Source organism: Microtus pennsylvanicus, chromosome 3, assembly GCF_037038515.1.
Source record: "Microtus pennsylvanicus isolate mMicPen1 chromosome 3, mMicPen1.hap1, whole genome shotgun sequence".
NCBI classification, from domain to species: Eukaryota; Metazoa; Chordata; class Mammalia; order Rodentia; family Cricetidae; genus Microtus; species Microtus pennsylvanicus.
Window position 1 is genome coordinate 68794671 of NC_134581.1, and position 19556 is coordinate 68814226.

At 39.9% G+C, this 19556-nt stretch overlaps 1 protein-coding gene across 2 annotated transcripts in view; it reads right to left on the minus strand.

The window, feature by feature from the left end:
* Rdx (radixin) overlaps nucleotides 1-19556 on the minus strand; it is a 65636-nt gene that overhangs the window by 45103 nt on the left and 977 nt on the right. The window contains exons 1-2 of one of the 2 annotated variants that reach the window (XM_075965915.1): nucleotides 19324-19458; nucleotides 3452-3523 (exon numbers count right to left, since the gene is read on the minus strand). In XM_075965915.1, the coding sequence (XP_075822030.1) occupies nucleotides 3452-3463 (12 nt within the window). In that variant the 5' untranslated portion in view covers nucleotides 3464-3523; nucleotides 19324-19458. Of the gene's footprint in view, nucleotides 1-3451; nucleotides 3524-19323; nucleotides 19459-19556 lie in introns of those variants that run through there. The other variant, XM_075965914.1, reaches the window with a different exon arrangement.

A 19556-nucleotide genomic window follows, 5' to 3' on the forward strand; every position in this document is an offset into this window, starting at 1 on the left:
TACAATAGGCAGAAAATGGAATCCATTTAGGTATCTTTTAACAAATAAGTGGAAACTCTCCAAAAATGTGGTAGCTATACACAATGGCATTTTATGCAGCAGTGAAGAAAAATGAAATAAGACAACTATAGGAAAGTGGATATAACTGGAAATCATTACACTGAACAGTCAGTCTCAGAAATACACTAAAAAGAAAAAACAGTAATGTAGTTAACGACTTCATGATTCAAAAATCAAGATCTTCTCAATGTCTATAGTCCTTTCGTAACTGCACTGTGACGACACTGTCACACAAGCCAACGCACAGGTTAAAACTGCAGAGAACTAAACAACTGAGGATACAAACATGGACCAGGCAAGGATGGACGGCGTCACAGTCAGCATCCTGGCTCAACACTGGAGCCACAGAAGAGGTTACCAGGGAAAGCTAAGACAAAGTTTCAGACAGCTTCAATTACTTTAAATAAGCCATGCATTAGAATGGGTATTCTATAGTTTACGACAACTCAAATGTTAAACGAATCATATCCTGGACTGCAAAAAATGACTACCTCATTATGCACAGAAAATTAAGGACAGACAGCAAAACAATTCTTGGGTCCCTTAATTTTCCATATCTACTATTTCTGTACAAAATGCCCTTCATATCTACTATTTTTGTACAAAATGCAAAACCTAGATTTTAGGGGAGGGGGACAGTGGGAGACGAAGGGAAGACAATGGTGTGTGTGTGTGTGTGTGTGTGTGTGTGTGTTGAACAAGAGAGATCAAACTAGAAAGCAGATAATGAGAAAAGAAAAAGAGACCTTAGGTGGGGGTAGGATGGGGAATACATATCCTAAGGAAGAAGAGGGGACTGACTGACTGGGTGAGAGACAGGGAAAGGGCAGATGGGAAGGAGAATCAAATACAACACAAATAATAAAGGTGTAATGAAAAGACCATTATCTTTTTAATGTCAACAGTCTAGCATGAAACAGGGTAAGGCTCAGGAGCCTCCATCCCTAACTCATGAGCTACTGACAATCAATGGCTTCTCTAAGAAGGGCCTGTTTTCTTTATGAGTGTGGCCCACGGGGAGGTTGGCTATGATACAATAGTAGTCCACGCACAAATTGGACTTGGCAGATTACTAAAAAAAACTAAAAAAAAAGAGGGCAGGAAATTAGAAAGGGAGAAAGAAGGCAGGGTGATTCTGGAAAGAATTAGAAGTTGAAGTGGGGTGTGTGAATATGATCAAAATACACCGTATTATAAAGTATCAAAGTGTATTTACAATAGAAAGATGCACACTGTGTTTCTGTGTGCTGGTGTATGGTGCAGGTGACCACAGGGTCCAGAAGAGAGTGTCAGATGCCCTGAAGCTGGAGTTTGAGGCGACCGTAAACTGTCCAGCATGGATGCTGTGAACTACACTCAGGTGCAAGAGCAGTGTGCATTCTTAACTACTGAGCCATCTGTCTAGCCCCTAGATATTTAATGTGCTGACAACACATAGAACTAATCTTCAACTAATATATAAAATTGAATTATAATTTTATTGTAATTTAAAAGGTCATCTAAAAAAGGTGTTTTTCAGTCTACATAACAAAATAAACATAAACATAACAAAATAAACATAAAAAAACAAAACATAACCTAAGTCATTCCCCACTACCTAAAAAACAAAATACTAATAAATTTCCCCCAGCTTACATTTTAATATAAAAGCTGCTTAAAAAGTAAGCACAAATAATTTTTTCAAAACATAAATTCAAAATTTCTTAAAAATCACTAAAACTCCCTCCCAATATAGTCATATAAGTTGTGTTTTCATTTCCACACCTCCACTCTAATATAAAAAATAATTTCTGTCAGGGCTAATCCCTGACATTGATAAGTAACAAATTAATATCAATTATAAGATAAACTACACTTTCCAAAGTAGTAATAAAGTTTCGTGTTCCTGCTAAAATTAGACTGCAGAGTAGCAGATGTTCCTTTCTTGTTTTTAATCCAGCTAAGTTTTCCATGCTTCTTTTTAATTTCTTTAGCAATCTTTCCCTACCCAAGAAGAATGCTAGGATTCAAATGATTAGAACTGAATTAAATCTACTGATACATTCAGAGGACACTGACATCTTAAGAATGCTTTATAATTAAGTCTCCATACATTGTGTATTTCTCCACAGTTAGATTATGCTACGTTTTCAGTGCCAGTGCCACCTCTATATTTATCCCTAAGTATTTTGTTTCTGATGCTATTAACATTCATTTTAAACTCTGATTCCAACCTATGAAATTTTTCATGTTTTAAAACTGTAACTCTGGGGTGGGGAGATCGTTCAGCACTTACGAGTACTTGCTGTGCAGGAAGGAAGATCTGAGCTTAAATCCCCAGACACCATATGTGAGAAAGATGAGTATGGCTAGCCTACACTTGCAACCCCAGAGCTATGGGGGAGATATCCTCTTTAAGATCTCAGGGACCTGCTGGCCACCAGTTAGGTCCAGCTTCAGTCAAAGACTGGCCTCTGAAGGTATGTGTGCGTGCACACAGTTTTGCTTCTTTCTGATTTGTACACCTTATTCTTAACCTTCTTTTGCATCAAAGTCATTCCACGGTGATATTCATAATAGAAAATTCTAATAACCAACAATTTTCTTTAAAAATTTAATTGGTCAGTAATGGTGCCACATTTGTTTTCTTTTAATTATGTATATGTGTATACATGGATTTATGTACATGAATGCTGCTTGGTTCCTATACAAGCCAGAGATATCAAATCCTCTTGCAACCAGAGTTAGAGGAGGTTATGAGCCCCTGACATAGGTGTTGTAATAAAACACTGATCCTCTGTAATAACAAATGTTCTCTTAACCACTCTGAGCCATCTCTCCACTCCACCTGTATTATCTCAATCCCAAGACTCAGGACACTGATGGAGGAAAATTATGAACTCAAGGCTACCTAGAGTTATATACAAACACACTGATAGCTAAAAATAACATTGAAGAAAATACCCTGTTTTATTTCCCTAAATCAAAGGAGTGGATCTTAGTCAAGAAACTTCCAATAGAAAGAAATTAACCTAGGTATACAAACCTAGGCTGTCGTTCAAGTTCTAAATAGAAGAAAGTTAAAAAGAATGGCTCCTTCACACTGCCACTATTTTCTCCTGACAATGGGCTAAATTTATTGAGCACTAAATGCATGCTAGATTCTTATAATCATTGTCTCCTTCCTTGAGCAAATGAAATTATAGCCCTATTTTATAAAAAGGAAATCAAGAGCAAAATGGATTAAACAAAAGTCACACAGATTAACTATGAAAGCAAGGATAGAACTTTTTTTGACAGCTTGGTCCCAAATTTCATTAATGATAACCTTAATAGTACTGTCTATCACCCATGATTATCTTCACAACCCACAGAATGCTAAGCATTATCAAGAGAAATAAAATAAACTTACTGGTTTCGGCATTTTCCTTCTCTTGTCTGTTACCTTCTTCAGGAACTCTTCAGTTCTATAAACTATTATCGCCTGTTAAGAAAAAAAGCACACTTTATGATCTTCCACATTAGGGTTCAGCTGCACCTTATCAAAAAGGAAAAGTAGACTACTTTAAAATCAGGTTAGTTCCCTGACACTCATGTTCAGCATCTTCAGCTAGCATTTCACATTCCCTAAAAAGACTGGTATATGGTACAGGAAGCAGCACATGTCTCAAATAGCATAGCATAAATTATGTTATCTATTAAAACAGCAAGAAAATGTGATTTCTAAGGACCAAAGACTGACTCTCATACAATTTCATCCACAAACCCAGCCTTGTATGGAAAGGAACAGTAAAAATGAAGATAGGCAGACTTAAGTGCTAAGGAAAAATTAGGAATATTTTTCAACCTTTCTTCTGTATTGTCAGATACAAAAAATGCTGATCAAATTGTCTTCCTTAAAAAGGAGTTTTCTTTTTGAAATTCTAAAACCTCAGGAAAGTACACAATAGCTTATTCCCCTAAGGTGTGGACGGCAGCCACAAGGTTCTGCAAAGCAACACCCATGCCGGTCCCCAGCTAGCCAGTGGCCTCCATAGCAAATGCTGATGTGTAAGTTCTCTAAGTAAGAAAGGGCCATCACAGGGGAAACATTCTTACTAAGAAACACCAACATCGATGAGTTTGCCTTTCTGAGAAATCTGTCATTATCAGCTCTCTAGGAAAAGAGACTCTAGCTCCAAATCTTCCTCTGACTAATGCTGTATCAGAGACACTGCAGATAAACTTATGTAGAGCCTACCACTGCCAAGATATATGTACGCACAGCTGAATTAACACATTCAAATAAGGTCATTTCCCTGAATTTTATTCAAGCACATGCCAATAAATGTCTATATACAGAAACTTCCTTTAGAGCTTTGTGGGTTGTGCTTTTTTTAAAATATGAGTCACTGGGCAGTGACATTCAGGAGGAAACATAAAACACCCATTCCTCAACTTTTTGTACCCTATTTCCTATCCCCACCTCCTCTCTCTCACACGCACACACATTCATATTCTGCAGACCAAAATTTCTCCAACACTTCCATCCTTACTTCCCCTGGTTCAGGTATTATAAACAGGTCTTGATTCTAACAGCTTCCTTCCGTGGTGGTATGAGCCTGTTACCCAGCACTGGAATCCCAAGCAGGGCAGTGTTCTGGGCCAAAGTGGAATACATAGTTAAGTTTGAGGCCAGCCTGAGTTACATTATGCACAAAAATAAAATAAGTTTCAAAACTGGTTTGCTTTTATTCCTCAGAATCCTAAAATCTCCGCTTCCACAATCAACAGCCATAGGGTTCTCAACTATAAAATGGCCCAAAACTTAAACCCCTACACCAGTGCCAAATTTGCTTTCCATCAAGCTTGGGTCAATTATGCATTTCCAGAAACATAGTCATTGTGCTTGCTCATGATTATTTTTGCTAGATGTAAAACTATGACTCTCTTTAAATTCTTAAATACTATGAGGTTTTGCCTACCCCCCCCCCCCCAGATTAATTCTGGCAGTTCACTTTGGTTACTGAACTTAAAAGAAAAAAAAAATCACTTCTCAGTTTTAATTATTCATCTTTCACTTTTGTTAATTTCTATTAGTTCCCAATGTTTTCTTGTACTTTCTCTTACTCTGGACCATTTTGTGCACTCTAGAACACAAAGTAATTTCCAGACTTTATTCCACTAACATGCCTTAAGGTCAGAAACTAAATATATCCAAGTTTAAGGACAACTCTAAAGTAATTTCACTAACAGACCACTCTGGATATAAAAATTTCTTTTATCACTTGGATATTAAACTTCATCTATAACATTTAGAGGCATTCATAAATGTTTAAAACATGATCTATAAAGTTCGCTTCTTTCACAGTTCACAGAACAATTCACTGCTCTTATATGTGTGCAAGAAAGTCTATCAAAACTTTTCTTTTGGATCAAAATAGTTTTTAAGATTATAATAACACCACTTTTTCATGTGTATTGTGATGTACATGCATGAGTATATATGTTCACATGTATGTGAGTACTTGTTGTAACCAGTGGCTTATGTCAGGTGCCTCTGTTTTACATACTGAAGCAGGGTCTGTTACTTGGACTCAGAACTCACCCATTCAGCTAGTATAGTTGGCACAGCTTATCCTGAGGTCCCAGCGCCCATGCTGTGGGGTTACAAGTGAATCAACACACCTGCCCAGAGTTTCCATAGACCTAGGGAGTCAGATTCTGGCCCTCACATTTGTGCAGCAAGTAACTTTACCCACAGCCATACCTCAGCTCAGCATTAGCAATGTAAAGAAAATGTACTGTTCTATCACTCAGATTCTGCTCCCAAACCACAACTATGCATCATGATACACACACCCCATTTGTACTACGGTAATAATCTACACTGCATTACTAGAGGTTTTAAATTTTAAGGTTATTTTGGTTGGTTTTTTTTAAAAAATCTATTCTGGATTTCTTTTCTTTTTTCTTTTTTCCTGGTTTTTGAAGACGGAGTTTCTCTTTGTATTGCTTGCTGTCCTGAAACTAGCTTTGTAGACCAGGCTGGCCTTGAACTCAGAGATTCATCTGTCTCTGCCTCCCAAATGCTGGGATTATAAAGACGTGCAACACCATGCCCAACTTTTCTGCTCTGGGTTTCTTTATCTATTTCTTATAGTTAAGTCACTTATAGAAAAACCATATGAGCATTCTAAGCACATCTGAATTAAAGGAGTTTCAAGTCAAATACAACTTTCATGTTCAAAATGAAAAGGCAGCATCTCGCAACGGAAGGTCCAAGGACACAATGTTTCTTTCCCCTTTTCTGAAGATTATCCTGAGAAGGGAAAATATTTCTCATACACTTGAAGCTATACCATTTTTATAGGCTGTAAGGTCATAGGGATTTTCATTTGCTGTGGGTGGTTTTGGTTTTTAGATTTTTCAGACACGTTCTAACTCTTTGTCCACAATGGCCTGGAACTTACTATACTGCCCAGGCTGTTCTCAAAATTCTCAATCACCCTCCTGCCCTCAACATGCCTGGATGGCTTTGATTTTTGTATGTACTTCTCTCATCCATTATTAAGACCTAAACGTTCAGTTTCAAACCATGATTTCTAATCACTATTTAAAAATGATTTGTTAGTTTTTCCATTTTTAATTTTCAAATGCAAGAGTTTTATATCTATAGGCAAAATGCTAATTTTATGTTGTTTCTGTATTTGTTTCAATATTTAAACACTTTAGTGCAGGGTCAGGCAGTGACTTGTTCCAGATATAAACAAAAATACTATATGATATGTGTTGGGTAGTATGTTAGATCAAGTTAAGCCAAGTTTTTAATTTTTAAATCTTTCATTCTATTCATTCTAGTCTACTTAACCAATTCAACAAATACATTAAGCTTTCCCAAATGACTTCTGATAAAATGTCAGTTTTTTACTTCCATGAATTTTTAGGTTGGTATCAGATAAGCAGTTCTGGAACGGTTAAACCTCCAGTGAAGGGGTCTCTCCCCATACAGTAACATACAGAGTCATGTGTGGACCGTGCCTGCTCAGCATTGGGAAGTTACTACTTCTCTTAATTCTGGCATTTGTTAGTCAGCTATCACTCTATTCCTCTATCGATCTGACTGTCCTTTCTACTGCACCAACTCTTACTTCTCTTCTGTGTCAGGTTCCCTGTCACTGCTCTGGTAAGCTTCCTTGTTCTAAAGATTCAGCTTTCCTTGAATTCTAGGAATCTATTAGTCACAACCTCTTCTTTCATCCACATTTCACCAAGTACTTCTTTTTGGACACTTGAAATTTTCCGAACTAATCTTTGATTACATTTTCAAATTTCCCATCCCTTTAACTGAGTGATATTCCTCTAGCCAGTGTGTCTTTACAGTTAGATGTCTTTATGTGTGTGCATTCTGAGGCAAGGTCTCACACACACAGTATGTAGCTCTGGCTGGCCTAGGACTCAAACTTGAGGCAGTCCTCCCATCTCAGCCTCAGAGTGCTAAAATTATAGGTGTGAACCAAGAGGCCCAGCTTCTCTAGTTTTGTTTTTTAAAGATTATTTATGTCAAGGCTGGAGAGATGAATCAAAGGTTAAGAGCACTAGCTGTTTTTCCAGAAGTCCTGAGTTCAATTCCCAGCAACCACATGGTGGATCACAACCATCTATAATTAGATATGGTGCCCTCTGCTGGCCTGCAGGCATACCTGTAGGCAGAACACTGTATATATTTTAAAAAAAACCACTTATTTATGTGTATGTGTGTTTGTGTGGATATATGCTACATGAGTGTAGGTGCCCAGAGAGACCAGAAGAGGGCATCAGAGCCGTGGCATTGGAGTTATGGGCAGCTGTTAGCTATCTGATGCATGTTCTGGGAACCAACCTCCAGTCCTCTTGAGAGAGCAAGAAATGTTCTTAATCACTAACTTCTCCAGCCCCATTCTTAGTTATTGTTAATCTATTTTTACCTGCCCATGGCTTAAAATTTCAATGTTTATTTTTATTTCTAGAGATAACTGCTGTGGGACAATGGTTTGTAGCTTGTTTTATTTTAATAAAACGCGGATTGGCCAGTAGCCAGGCAAGAAGTATAGGTGGGGAGACGAGAACAGGAGAATTCTGGGAAGAAAGCTCATTTCTGCAGTTGTTACCCAGCTACAGAAGAAGATATGTCTAGCTGAAAAGGGTACCGAGCCACGTGGCTAATTCAGACAGGAATAATGGGCTAATATAAATTATAAAAATTAGCTAACAAGAAGCCTGAGCTAATAGGCCAATCAGTTTATAACTAATATAGAACTCTGTGTGATTTCTTTGGGACTTAATGACTGCACAAACCAGGCAGGGACAGAAAGTTCAGACAACAAATAACTTTAAAAAAGTAAAAATTAAAAAAAAAATCCTTAATTTTTAATTTTATGTGTGTATGCAGGTGCCTGCTAGGTGAAAAGAGGGTGTCAAATGTCCCGGAGCAGAGGGTGTCAAATGTCCCGGAGCAGGAGTTAGAGGGCCAATTTGAGTGCTAGGAACTTAGCTTGGGTTCTCTGGAAGAGAAGAAAATGCTCTAACCACTATCCCATCCATTACATCCCTGGAAAGCCTTTTTTGACTGAAAAAAAGTGTTTTAAGACTTTGATGGTATAACTAAAAATCTTTTTATTCTTGTATTTATCTCTCTAAAATTTTATTTTCAGCTCATCAAGGCTTGTGTTTCAGTTAATTTAGAGAGCTCACATCCCTAATGAATCTTGCCAGCCCTGCACTGCATTGCATATCACCGTGGAGGAGTCCCTCAGGTGCACCCCACCATATCACTGTGGAGGAGTCCCTCAGGTGCACCCCACCATATCACCGTGGAGGTGTTCTTCGGGTGCACCCCACCATATCACGGTGGAGGAGTCCCTCAGGTGCACCCCACCATATCACTGTGGAGGAGTCCCTCAGGTGCACCCCACCATATCACTGTGGAGGAGTCCCTCAGGTGCACCCCACCATATCACTGTGGAGGAGTCCCTCAGGTGCACCCCACCATATCACGGTGGAGGAGTCCCTCAGGTGCACCCCACCATATCACTGTGGAGGAGTCCTTCAGGTGCACCCCACCATATCACCGAGGAGGTGTCCCTCAGGTGCACCCCACCATATCACAGTGGAGGAGTCCCTCAGGTGCACCCCACCATATCACCGAGGAGGAGTCCTTCAGGTGCACCCCACCATATCACTGTGGAGGAGTCCCTCAGGTGCACCCCACCATATCACTGTGGAGGAGTCCCTCAGGTGCACCCCACCAAATCACCGTGGAGGTGTTCTTCAGGTGCACCCCACCAAATCACCGTGAAGGTGTTCTTCAGGTTTACTCCCACCAGAATACTTAGAATATTTCTTTGTGTCGACCAATTTTCAGTGCTTTCTTGAATTAGTGTTTTGTACTATAACATACCAGTCCCCATCACAGTACTCTCTGGAGCTGGGTAGAGAGATTCAAATGAGTTTCTTCATCATCTATCATACTATTTTCTGAACTATATGCCTGGTGTGTCCCTCCAGTGTAATCTCACCAGCAAGGAGATTAAAAAAAAAAGCAAGCAAAAAAAATCTTAATTATCCAACAGATTCTACAAACTTAAGTTACAGCACTCACATTTCAGAAAAGATATTTCTTAAACACAGGACCAGCTAGGCAGCTAACAGAAAGTTAAATAATTTGGCCAAGTTTTCAATTAGACTTATTTCAAGTTATATTCCACCAAAAGTGTTTCAAGTAAAAACAATCTGCATAAAGTTTAGCCTTAATAAGAGATCTCTGAGCTGGGTGGTGGTGGCACACGCCTTTAATCCCAGCACCCAGGAGGCAGAGGCAGGTGAATCTCTGTAAGTTTGAGGCCAGCCTGGTCTACAGAGCTAGTTCCAGGACAGACTCCAAAAGCTATAGAAAAACCCTGTCTCGAAAAACCAAACAAATTATAAATAAATAAAATTTTAAAAAAAGAGAGAGAGCTCCGTGGAAACCAAAGGATATGGCCTAGGTCAACCAAGCACAAATCATCACATTTCTTTAAATTATAAATGACAAAAAAGAGGTCAAAATGGTTATTCTCCAAAATATGAAAGTCTCTATAAATCAGGATGAATCTGTAAGCTTCTAAAATGAAAATACAGATTTTGTTTTCAAAAGGAAAGGTTAAAAAAAACAGATTAATTCGATTTTAGAGAAATAAGTATACAAGCACTATGATAAAAAAAATGAATGCACTTTATTTTACATCCCTAAATAGGTAGAAGTAAAAAAAAAATCAAAGTTCATAAGAAAATATGCAATAGCTATAATAAAGTTGCTATGCAAAATACATTCTAGTAATCAAGTAAGCGAAAGACTTCACAAACTAAAGCCACAAAGCAAACTAACTCTCAGATACTACTCTGTGGTCAATACACAGTAGCCAGCTAAGACTTCTGCATGTCAATGCTGAGGAACCTACATGGTAAGAAGCAGACAAGCATCATAGCAGCATCATAAACTGGTTCTGTATTTCTAGAAATTGTGATGTCAACATATTTATAAATAAGATGCACAACTTTCTAGAAAGAGAAATTCTGCTTCTAGCATAAAGCTGAAAGCAGTAACTAAAAAGAACTCTTTTCTAAGGTATTCTCGGCCACGGTCTTTACTACAGTCGATGACTAAAACCACAAGCAGTTGACACTGTGTGACAGCATGACGCACACACTCCAGGGTGCTGTAGGAGTCTGTGTCTATACATTTGGACAAACCGAGTCAACGTTCAGCAAAGGTTAAGCAGAGGTAAAACATGTTAACCAAACACTCATTCCAACTATGCAAAAACACAAATCTGCTACAAAATCTATTCCATCATTTAGTATTAATGGAGGTTTTACTTTTAAGTTTCTAATTTTTAAAATTAGAGGCAAAACTTTCAAAAGCACATTTCTATTTCTATATCAGTTTATTGCCTTACACAGTGTGGTAGGTGTAGGAATTCTATCTAAAAATTTCTAGGACGAACCTTTGGATAAATGGAATAAATCGAAGTTTTGGTCCATTTAATGATCAAGGAACGGTGTTCCTATCAAGATGCTACTTATGAATGGTGCCTATCTAGTTCCTTTTTGGGTCTTATTTTAAATAAAACTAGTATCCCGCTAATAGCAACAAAAAATAAAAGATCACATAAAAAGCCAAGTAACATACACATGTATCTGAGATTCCATTTCTAGCTTGAAGCCAACTTTGTTTTCAGCACCTTTTCTTGCCTAAATATCTATGCAGCTGCCAAACATACTTTGTGTACCAAACACTGGTCAACTTCCCTCTTCTCTCGTGTTACTATTCAGAAAATAATGACTCTTACTTGTCTCCTTTCTTGATTTTAAAATTTCACTTGCAGGTTTATTAATGTAATTATTTTTCCCCAATCCAGTTTCTCCCACTTCTCTGTTACTTAAAGAGGCCTGTGTCTTTTCCCCACCAACATCCTCCGAAAAACACAACGGGAGCAACTACCTAGTCAACAGTTTGTCTTCAGTCTTAAGAGATGCTGGCAGCAGCTGTCTCCCATCTCCAGCAAACTACCACAGAGCAAACACAATGCTACACAATAAAGACAAAGCACTGACACACAGCATCCTCTGTCCTGCCTGTGCCACAGTGGAGCTCTGTGCCAGCAGCGGCACAACAGGCCAACAAACAGGGCGGGTGCTGCAACAGGTGTTGCCAAGTGCAGTCTACTAGTGGTTTACACTGAAGCTTCAATAATTAACATCAAACTAATTTTACTTCGCAAGTTATTCTTTTCTCAAGGCCTAATTACAATTGTTTTCAGTCTTTTGGGATTCAAACTATGGGAAGCACAAGTTGTCTCTGCACAAAATTCCAAAAAAATAAAAACTCTTGTCCAATTTACTAAGAAACAAGAAGCAATATTGCAAAGACAAATCTAAAATGCACTAATAAGGGGAATGGCAGGCAAATAAACACAGTTATAGCACTGACAAAAAACAACTGAATCCTTTTTTTCCTGTTTGGGACTCTCTTGTCCTCTGAACCACATCCCAGAAGTGTATAAACTCATAAAATATTGCATAAAATACAAAAAATTATAAGAAACCTACCATTCTTGAATGTAATTATCTAAATTTAAGATCCACAAATCTATGTCAAAGTAGCACATGTGCTTCTCTTCCAGCCCTTTAATAACAGTGGTGCTGGACTGAATCGCCAGAGTTCTAAGTAGAGCCCATCATAAAGACTATACTGAGAAAACCCGAACATATATCAAGATCCCAGCTAAGTCTTCTGGAAATAAGTTTCTTTGATACTGCCACATTCATAATAGAGTATGTGAATAAGAATATAACTTTATCCATTCAAGTTCACATATCCTTTTAAGGTTTAAAACCTTAAAAATAGCAAGAAGTATTTATTATATGTTAGCAGAGTTTAATGGTATAATGCTTTCCTTTTTGTTCCCCATGTGGTTCCCAGGTGAAGAGCAGAAGACTGCCTTAGCATCTGCAGAAGGCCCGCTTTAGAGAAACTCGGACATGGTCTAATCCTCACAAAGCTTCCCTTTTCCTTCCCCACCATACTTGAGCACCTGCACCTGTATACCTCCAAAAGAAAGGAAGACCCAGGCAAGTAAGCCACTTGCCCAAAGGCATGGAGGTCACATGGAGGTGAGGTCGGAGCCCTTCTAACCCTGATTCTGGGCACTAACCTACTCTGTTTTTCTTTCTCACAGTTCTAGGCAAGTCCGTCCCAGACACCGAATGGGGCTTTTAAGAAGAGGCTGACAAAGCTTTCTCCTCTACCATAATCAAGCTGAAAACCAACCTCTGATCATATCAAAACTGAAAATTAGCCAGAATCATCACCTCAGCAGCTGAATTTCCTACACAAGTGACAGGAAATTCTAAGTCTGACACTTGCTCATATAGATGTAGTCTATGTTTTAAAGATGTTTAAGAAAATATTCATGAGTTTTGAGAAAATTCAAATTTCTAAACCTTAAATGTAAAAACTACAAAAATAATGCTTTACCTTGAATTTTAATTCTGACATAAAAATTTTGGAAGTACTTTGCACTGTTCCCAAGGTGCGCAGATGGTAGGTGACACATTATCATTTGTGAACATGTGCTGGAGTGAAACGTAAGACAGCTCTCTGCAGCCCAACTGCTCCATTTACACTTAAACCATATACTAAACATTTAGAAGTGCTCGGAGAAAGCAGGTCCATGGAAGTCACGGTAAAGAACCAAAGACTCACGCTGAACTGAGAAGTCCTTAAAACTATGTCTACATCTTATTTTACAACATCAGACATTACACAGCAGTAGCTGGTTTTTTAAAACTTAACTCAGTCTTAAGTATCTTTAAAATAAGATACCGCATTTGGTCAGTAAGGACACCTGGCAGGTCTATTACCATAAAAGCCATTCAGCTTCGATGTCCTGCGCCTCCTCTCCCTTTAGAGAAATTAGGATGGTGCCAGTCTCACAACTGGTCCTCAGATGTTTGCTGCTTTGGATGAGCTGGGCTTACACACAATACTCACTTTAGCTGTTGGCTATTGTCAAGGAAAACATTTTCTTCTTATTTTAATGTCATAAAATGGCCATACTAGTAAGAAACAGTAAAAGCTAAACACAAACATAAGTGTCACATTTAATACTGATGGTGATTATCATGCTGTGTTCCCAGGTGAAAGCAGTAAACTTCTCAGTATATACACTTCTACTGAAAACCAAACTAAGTTTGTATAGCTTCTCTAAGTCCAGAACCTAAAAAAAAATTTAAGTATCAGAGTCTTCATGACATCTAACGAAGTTCAATCCTTCCCCCATACAGAGTCCAACTCTGACACTTCAACTTGGCATTATCATAGGCGTTGGGATACACATAGCTATTCTTGGAGGCAAATTAGCCCACAGAACACAGGCACAACAGACTTGGAAAGACTATTCTCAATTAACTGTGGCTAAGAGGCTGTATGTCCTCATTGTCTCTTATGAAGGAGAGATTCTTTTTAAAGACAAATACATCTACCATGGTTGTCTTATTCAAAGACTACTAATTTACAGAAACGACGGGGAAGATTTGAAATTTCTAAAGAGGAGAAAGCAGGAGATAGTCAGAACTGATATCAGAAGATTCTTAAAACTTTACACACTACTACTAACTCCAGCTGACATCCACCACCATCCCACTTACACACTTTCAAAACATTCAATATGGCACACGTGGTGTTGTCAATTCCTCAGGATCCTGTCCATCTTCCAGGCCTAAATGCCAACAAGTATTTACCAGATTGTAACAATTGCCTGGATGTATGACTGACATCTTAAAACAAAGTTCAGCAAACTCTGTAAAGGGTCAGGTAAATAAACATGTTAGGTTTCATAAGCCATACAGTCTATGTTGCAATTGTTCTTTGTAATTAAGTAAATGTGCTAGTGTGTTCAAATAAAACCTTACTTGCAAAAACTATCAGAAGGCTGGGTTTAGTTGTGTGTAATAATTCAATAAAGCACTTTAACAGCAATCAATGGTTTTTGTTTTTTAATTTCAGTTTTGAAAAATATATTAAATTACATATTCATATTAAATTAAGTATATTAATGTATGACAGGTCACTTTGGATCTGTTTTCATTTGGGTACAAGAAATTCAATATATTTGGTATATGACTAAGGAAAATAATGGGAACAGAATTAAAACAATTTGAATACAGTGCCAATGCTGGGAGATAACGAACATGCCCCAATCTGGCCAAGGAGCAGAAGGCGGGAGAAACTTCTGTAAAAGAACCCTCATTTCCTTAAATACTTTGTATCTAGACAAGGTACTCAACTCATCCCTGCAGCTAACCAAAATAAAAACCAATCTTAGTCTAAGCCAGGGTATTAAATCTTAGAACTTAGTCTAAACTAAGTAATTTTCTATTACTCACCGTGCATCTTAAATGTAAAGGCTCAAAACTTTACAAATTCACTTGCAGCAAGTCTTAATTTCAATTGTTTACAAATTAAAGGAAACATTAAAGGTCCTAAAAGCTATTAAGAATTAACTAAAGTTTAAAAATACTCTATATCAATTACTGATAGTGAGGCAACTTTATAAATTTTACTATCTTAGACAAAATAATGTAGTACTCCTTTCTTTATACTGTATCTAAAAGCATGCCCAACCCCACCCAGTCAACAGGGATTGACGCCTATTAGCTATGCTACCAGTAAACTGTATCTGCAGTCCTTTTATTCTTTTTTATTTTGAGATGGGGGTGAGGTCTCACTAAGTTTTCCAGGATGGCCTTGAAACTTGAAATCCCCTGCCTCATCCCAGGGCACTTAGGATCAGAAATCTGTAGCACGAGGCCCAGATTGAGCATTCTTTCAATATAGTAGAGCTTTTTGTTCTTCTTTTTCTTTTAAGCTACAGGTAAGCAAATTCTCTCTGCAAAAAAAGGCAAACAGTAACTGTTTTAGGTTTTTTTAGCCATATGGTTTGACATCATGGCTTAAAAGTAGCCATAGACAATATGTAAGCAATTGGCATGGACAAGTTCCAATAAAATTTTATTTACAAAAACATGAGCAGGCTGGATTTGCCCTATAGATTTTAACTGGTAGACTAATACACAAAAATTACTAAACAATCTTTCCAAATAAATTAACTTTACTGCTTTATTATTTCCGACATACATAAATCATAAAGAAATGCAATAAACATAGATGTATAAAGTTTAGTGACCTTGTTTATATACATACAACATATTACATGTAATTTAGAATTATCACACCATGGTGGCATATACCTTTGATCTCAACATTCTGGAAGCAGAGGCAGGTATCTGTGAGCTCCAGGCCAGCCTGGTTTACATAGGAAGTTACAGGACAGCCAGGGCTACAGAGACCCTGTCTCAATACAAACAAAACAAAGAAAAAATCTAGTTATTGGGGCAGAAGAGAAAGCTTAGTGGTTGAGAGCACTGGCTGCTCTTGCAGAGGACCAGGGTTTGACCCCCAGCGCCCACATGGCAGCTCATGCCTGTCTGTAGCTCCAGTTCCAGGGTATCTGGTACCCTCATGTGGACATGCACATGAAATAAAAATCATTTTAAAAATTCTAGTTATTTTAAATTGATGAATTTGCAAGGCCTGCTATACATAACTGTTATTCAATGTTGAGGAAGCTCTATATAACCCCCACCTTTTCTGAGAAGCTGGTACTAGAGCCCACTATTAAAGATGGAAAAGGAATTAATCACATAGACAACTTTTCCTCTCTAAACAATTTCCAGGTAAAAATACATATTATATAGATACATTGCTATTTCAAATCACACACCTATTTCAAAAGACAATATTTTGTGCTTATGTGTGCAGTGTATGTATATGTACATGTTTGTATGTGTGCATCAACTTCTACCATGAATTTATGCTATAAAGGTAAACCTTACCTCTAATCATTAACCAAGAAAATCGGCACATGTGCTCACACAAACGCTTCGGAGAATAAGGACAGCAAATCCCACTCATTTCAATTTATGAAAATTTGAAAAATACAATTACTTCATGTCTAATATAAGTAACAAACACTGTGTCAAGGTTTGTTATAGCACCTTGCCCTAACAGGCTTGAGACCCACAGATCAGGAGCAAGGCGTGCTCATGCTTGCAGAAAAGGGTAACCACTTTCTATACACAAGACAATTACCTATGAAAAACGGGGCCGAGGATAGGATTGCCGGGTTCTGGGGTGAGAAGACAAGTTTTTTTACTCTGTGGCTTAATGTCTTTCTGGGTGTTACAACTTTACTATATAATGCATTACCTTTATAGTTGTTTTTTTAAAAGATGGTTTAAGATATAAATCCAATATAAATACCAAGAAGCACACAGAAACTGAATGAATGGGCCAGATGGGATAGCTGTAACACACCTAGAGAGGGAGCAGCTCCCAGTCAGACTGCATACCTCTATCTCCAAAGCCGTGAGCTACTGAAGTCAGGGCTTTCCCGGAACACCCTCTAGTGACACCTATGGTCAAGAAACTTAAAATAGCCTCATAGAGAGCAACTCAATCCACGTTCATACTCAGGATGTCGACAGGGTCAATTAGTGCCCACCAGTTCCTCATCTGCAGGGGACCCAAGACATCCAAGAGGAACTTCCTTACTTCCCAGATTGCAGCAGTAAGAGGCATAAGCCATGTAAGAAAGATTTTCATCTCCCAGACTGCACCAATAACAGGAAACTATTACCTATGCTCTACAGATATGTTCCATCTGCACTGCTCAGGCTTCACGACCACAACGGGACAGTATTTCAAGGCTTTGGTCTTTGGAAGAAAAGTTAAAGTATTACCACCCCATTTTGAAATGGGTCAAGTTAAAATGCATTAAATTTAAAATGAATGAAAATCCAGGACTCTCATCATCACTCAACATTTCAGAATCTACTACATCAGACCGTACGTAACTTTTATACTAAAAGATTGAGAAATGAAAACAAAATCAATCTGTAAATCTTCCAACTACTCGCCAGAGATTTAAAAACTGGCTAATAATTCAATTCTGCCCTTGGGAATGGTGAAAAGCAATAAACAAAACCCAGCTCTTGCTCCTGTCACTACTGACAACTGAGGGAGAGCCAAGCCTGTTGTCAACCCCTCACACAGACAAGCAGCAGGCATTTCCACCTGAGCAGTCAGTTTCCACAAAATTAAGATTCAATCTGTTGTTCCCACAGTAAAATCTACTAATTCTAGTCTACAAACATGTCTGAGCTCCTCCTACATTCTCTCTTATCTGAAGCTCCGGGAACAATATGTAGGACCCGCAGAGGCTTAACATTTCTTAAGCGTCACAAGCAAACTCCTTCTCATGTAAACAAAGCTAAAGACTCCTAGTGACTATTCGTTCCAAAGATTAACTGCTTATTAAATTCCAAAACACAGTTTCCAAAGTGGCTTTAAAAAAAAGTCTGTGTAATTCTTTTCACAGCACACTGACAACTTGAAACGTCGTCTGCACTTTGTCATATTTGAAGAAATGATTATTCTGGAAGATAAACTGCACACCGGTGCAAGCACAGAAATTCTAAAGAATAAAAAAAATGCAAACATAATCCTAAAAATTAGCTTCTCTTTCCAGATCTAGTGCTGCTGTATTGGCACGCGGATTAAGCCATTATTTATGCAGCAAAATGAACAGGGTAATTGTTTATTCTGTGCTCCGTCATGGTCCTGTAAGTATTCTACAAAAAAAAAAAAAAGACAAAAAGATGCTCGGTCAACAACAGACTGCAGTGTCCAAGTACTCTTTCATCACATAAGCCCTCATTATCGTGGGCTTTTGCATTTACATCATGCAAATCTTGGTGCCACCACACAGCCGACGGGGCATCGCACTCGCACCTCTTCTACAAAATCTCAACTGTATTTTAATACATTTTTTTATGAAGTTGACCTCTTGAAACACATTCCCAACGAATGACCACTCTTTTAGGGTGAGGGGGGAAAAAAACCACCCAGAATCCTGGCAACACTTAAACATCTGTGTAGGAACAGCCGTGCTATTTTCACTGAAATAACGCACGGCCCCCTTTCAAACTTAGCTCGGAGACGGAGTTCGGGAGCACGGAAAGGTAGGGATGCGAACTTTCCTGGTGGGGTCTGCTGACACTGCACAGGGCTACTCCGCGACCCGGGCCAGGTCGAGGGGCCAGGAGGGCGGCAGCAGCAGGTAGGGCGGCCGGGAGTCGGGGCCTGGCCTCCCTCGCGGGCTCGCGCGGCGGGAGCGGCCGGGGCCCCAAGCCCGGCAACGCGACAGCCCTCCCGCTGCTAAGGCGTCCACACGCTCTCTAGTAATCCAACACCCCGACTTTCAAACGGGAGGCCGGGGGAGAACTTCCAACCGTGCCTTCCCTCCCCGGGGGGCGAGCGAGCACCCCCGACCTGCGCTCGCCACGGCCCTCGGGGGCGCGCCGGGCCGAGCCTGGGGCCCAGTCTCACGGCGGCGGGAACCCGCACGGCCCGACGCCCGGGGCGGCCAGGCCGACGGCGGAAGGAGCGAAGCGGCAGGAGACGCCGGGGAAGCGGCCTGGCTCAGCCGTTAACGACCGCGGCGCCTCTCGGGCGGCCAGGCGCGAGCGAGCCCGTCTCGGAGACGCGCCAGGCCCGGGCCGCGGCGCCACACAGCCCGGCAACTTCTGGCCGCCACCTCAGCGCCTCGGCGGGGAAGAGCGGGCCACCGGGCCGGGGCAGGGAGCGCGCCGAGCAGGGCTTACCCCGAAAATGAGCGGCTCCTTCCCTGCCCGCCGCCGACTGGCTGAGGCGCGGCTCGGCGGGGGCGTCGCGGCTGGCAGTGAGCGAAAGGAGAGGCGGTGGTGCGAGTCCTGAGCCGCCTGAGAGGAGACGCGCCGCCGCCGCCGCAGACAGCTCGGCAATATGGCCGCCCGGCGCCTCCTCGGGGGGGAAGGCGGGGCCGCCCCGCGCCCCCTCCTCCCGCGGCCCGCCAGTG